The sequence below is a fragment of the Temnothorax curvispinosus genome, unplaced genomic scaffold (assembly GCF_003070985.1).
Source record: "Temnothorax curvispinosus isolate PA1 unplaced genomic scaffold, ASM307098v1 QBEX01011445.1, whole genome shotgun sequence".
Lineage (NCBI taxonomy): Eukaryota > Metazoa > Arthropoda > Insecta > Hymenoptera > Formicidae > Temnothorax > Temnothorax curvispinosus.
Genome location: NW_020221225.1, coordinates 51,424 through 55,129, shown reverse-complemented (window position 1 = coordinate 55,129; position 3,706 = coordinate 51,424). Strand labels below are relative to the sequence as shown.

At 51.3% G+C, this 3,706-nt stretch overlaps 1 protein-coding gene across 1 annotated transcript; it reads left to right on the top strand.

The window, feature by feature from the left end:
• Nucleotides 1-1,942: 1,942 nt before the first annotated feature.
• LOC112461478 lies at nt 1,943-3,370 on the top strand (the record flags this gene model as incomplete). The annotated part of the gene is made up of 1 exon (XM_025026732.1): nt 1,943-3,370. A coding segment is annotated over exon 1 (1,232 nt), but the record flags the coding sequence as incomplete, so codon positions are not given.
• Nucleotides 3,371-3,706: the final 336 nt, after the last annotated feature.

Sequence of the window (3,706 nt, the reverse complement as noted above, 5' to 3'; positions counted from 1 at the left end):
GTCCATCGTTTGCAGTTTCGACGCAACAGCTTCGACGCGAGAAATTAACAGACGAAAAGTACTGACGCCAGGCACACACAAAACTAAAGCATTGATACACTTTACGAGATATAATTCGTCGCACGCGGAGTTTATTTTTAGACGATAACACTAGCGAGAAGCACGGGACGGCTCAAACGTGACTGCGCAGCTGGATCGCCATTCAAATTTTATCGGTTAGTTTAATGTCGTGACGATCATGAAACATGGAAACGATTGAGGCAATAATAATATTGTTGTAGTAATAGTGTTTAATATAGTGTTAGAAATAAATTTCGTAATGTTATAATAAATGTTACATACAATCAAAATAACGAATTAATTACGACAATTTCTTTAATTAAATATAATAAATATTACTATTACAAAGGAACAATTCAAATATTGCGACCGACGTGTTTCTCGGCAGCGTCGGGAGATGTCGTTAACTGTACGTTAATCTTTAGCTCGCTGTGTTCAAATTCGGAGATCTGACTCGGTAAATCATCGTCACGAAATCTCCAATATATTATTGCGTAATCGTATCTTAGATGATAAGAATTCTCATTATTTTGTATTTTACGTTTACCGTCACAAAAATGCATTATTTCGTCATGAAATATTTTGAAGTGATTTAATTTACTAAAGCAAGCTGCAGTGTAGGAATTTTTGGGTGTGCTAAATTTTGCACGATTTCTGAGTCTTCTGATTTGCAAAATGTTGCCTAAAAAAAAGATACAGTTATTAAAAAGATAAAATTTTCGAATATTTTCGTCATGAGATGTTTTTATTGGAAATATAATCAGGGACGACTTGAAATGTGGTGAGATGGGCAGGGAACACAACAATGTTGATCTTTATACACTCTGAATACTGTCTTTATTATATATAAGTATATCACACTCTGTAACTTAAACCGTAACTAACACGTCTGAACACGACGGTGATCGAGGCTCTTGTGAGCACCACTGACGCCCGCACGCACGCGTGGCGCGCCAAGTCGCGCCGCCAACCGGGAGCTGCCCTCTAGAAGGGCGGGAATTTATTGCTCGTTCAAAGTCTTCTCCCAACAGTTTTGTTATATTAAAATTTTACAATAAAATTAATGACTGAACAAAGTATATTTAAGAGAAATTGGGTGTGCTTAACATAATTTTAAACAGAATAAATCACTTTTATTTCGGCAGTCAAATAATAAACAAAAATGGAAATATTAATCGACTCTACTGGCCATTATAATCGCCAGTAACCAATCACTTTTTAAACCAATTTATTTATTATTGGTTAGAAAAATCAGCATCATTAAAAATCCCTCTACATAAACTTTCATTAATTTTCAAGAATCTTTCGTTTTTGGGACCACTCGAGGAAAATAGTATGGCAGTCAAAGGGTTAAATCCACATCGAGATAACTAGTGTAAGTTGCAATAGGAAGTTACAAGAAGCAAAACTTTTTATCTTTTCAATTAAATAATATAGTTATCAAAAACCTATATTGCATAATTAAATCTTTATTAGGATATAATTTAAAGTTTTTACATCGATTGAATAGGATCAAAATCCATGGTCGAAACGTCAAGCTGATTATAATTGATCAAAATACGTCAGCCATTTTGAATATCGCTCTTTCAAATTAAACGCCGCGCGCGCGCAAGCGTCGGGCGCGCTCGGCCGCGCTCGGGTAAAATCGAGATCACGTGGGTCGGCCGGGCGGCCGGTACGGCAGCGGGGCGAGAGGCGAGAGGCGTCCGTACTCCGTATTGGTTAGGCCCCGTTACTCCAGGTTAGGCGGAGGAGTGGTGGTTTCGAGAGGGGCAGTGGCAGGGGCTCGTAGCGGAGGCGAGGCGAGGGCCGAGGGCGTGCGAGCGGAGCCGAGCGGAGCCGAGTCAGCCGTGAGGGCAGGCAGGAGGCAGGCAGGAGCAGGAGAGGCAGGAACTGTGCGTGGTGCGGTGTGCGCGCTGCCGGATCGTAGCGTAGCAGCGCGAGCAGCGCGAGCGAGAAGCGAGGGAGAGCAGCTCGTGGCGCGGCCCGGTGCCGCTCGTGTGTGCCATAGGGACCACTGCCGGACACCGACACGACACGACACGATCACAGGGAGAGCGCGCGCGTTCGTTTACAAGATGGCAGACGACGGTCCGTCCGCGGCGGTGGACGCGACCGCGGCGGTGGTGACGGGACTGGGACTGGGACTGGGGGACGGTGATTCTCGCGTGACAAGGGAGCGGCACAAACGCGCGGACGCCACCGCGCCGAGCGTCACTCCGGCGGGCAGTGCGGGCACGGGCCAGGACGCCACCATCCCATTCTCATTCGCGAAGCGCGTCTCCGTCTCCGGCGGACACGAGGACGCCTCTAACGCCTCTGCCGCGTCTTCGGCGGCCGAGACGGAGTGTTCGCACTACGAGCGCCGGGTTCTTCATCCCCGTCATCATCAGCATCCTCAGCATCCTTATCATCCTCGACACTCTTCCCACCGTCATCCATCGCCTTATCATCACCACCACCACTTCAACTCTCATTACCGTCATCCCACGAATCATCACGACAACGGCAACGAGCGCGTCAGTGACGACCGCGGCAGTGGTGGTGATTCTTCGCCGTCGCCCGGCGGCGACGAAAACGACGACGAGGAGGAGGAGGAAGAGGCGGAGGAGGAGAACGGCGTCGGTGTCGGCGTCGGCGTCGGCGCCGACGGCAACGGCAGTGGCAGTGGCAGTGTCGGTCTGTACCACGGCGATGTTAGAATCGAGGTAGTCCGAAGCGTCGTGGCGGAGGACGACGGCAGCGGCAGCGGCAGCGCCGATAGCGTCGATAGCGTCGACAGCGTCGATAGTGACTGCGACGCTGATAGTAGTGCTGGCAGTAGTAATAGTATTAATAGTAGGCAAAGTGGTGCTGGTGGTGTCGCGGAGAAAATCATGAAATCCGGTGGTAATAATAATAATAATAACGCGGCGAGGCGCGTCGGTGTCGAGGACGCCGACGGGGCGGCCGACGACACCGCGTCGTCGCCGCCGCGACGCTCGGCGCCGAGCGCGGACAGTGCACCGGAAGTGAACGACCGCGGGGATCGCGACGGGGCCGGGGGCAGGCGCCGAGCGAGCGTCATCGTCGTTGCGACGAGGGAGGAGATGGCGGAGCGGGAGGAGCAGCAGGCGAGGGGGGCCGAGGACGCGGCCGCGGCCGCGGCCGCGTCTGCCAAGACGGACGACGGCAGCGGCGTCGCCGTAGCGCGGCACCAGGCCACCAGCCCGTTCAAGGGACAGGTTAGGATGGCCGAGGACACCCTCGTCGGGCCCTGCGGCAAGAAGCGGTGCGCCGATCGATACGACAGCTCCGAGAGCTCTGACAGGTGAGTGAGCGAGACGATAGAAAGAAGAAAGGCGAGAGAGAGAGAGAGAGAGGGAGGGATGGACGGCGCGAGAGGGAGCAAGAGGGAGAGGAAGAGAGAGAGAGAAGCAGAGGGAGGGCATGGTAGGTCTAATAGATTCTCACGAATCGGGAACGTACGAATCCGCGATTCCGAATCGCCGATCATACGAATGAATAATGTATTCGCCGCGTACCCCGGAAACTCTCAACGCGGCGCGCGTAATCTCCATATCGGAGCGCGCGACGAATTCCGCCTCGACGCGAAAGAAAAAAAAGGGCCGTAATAGCGAGAAAGCGAGCGCGCACGGCGAGATTT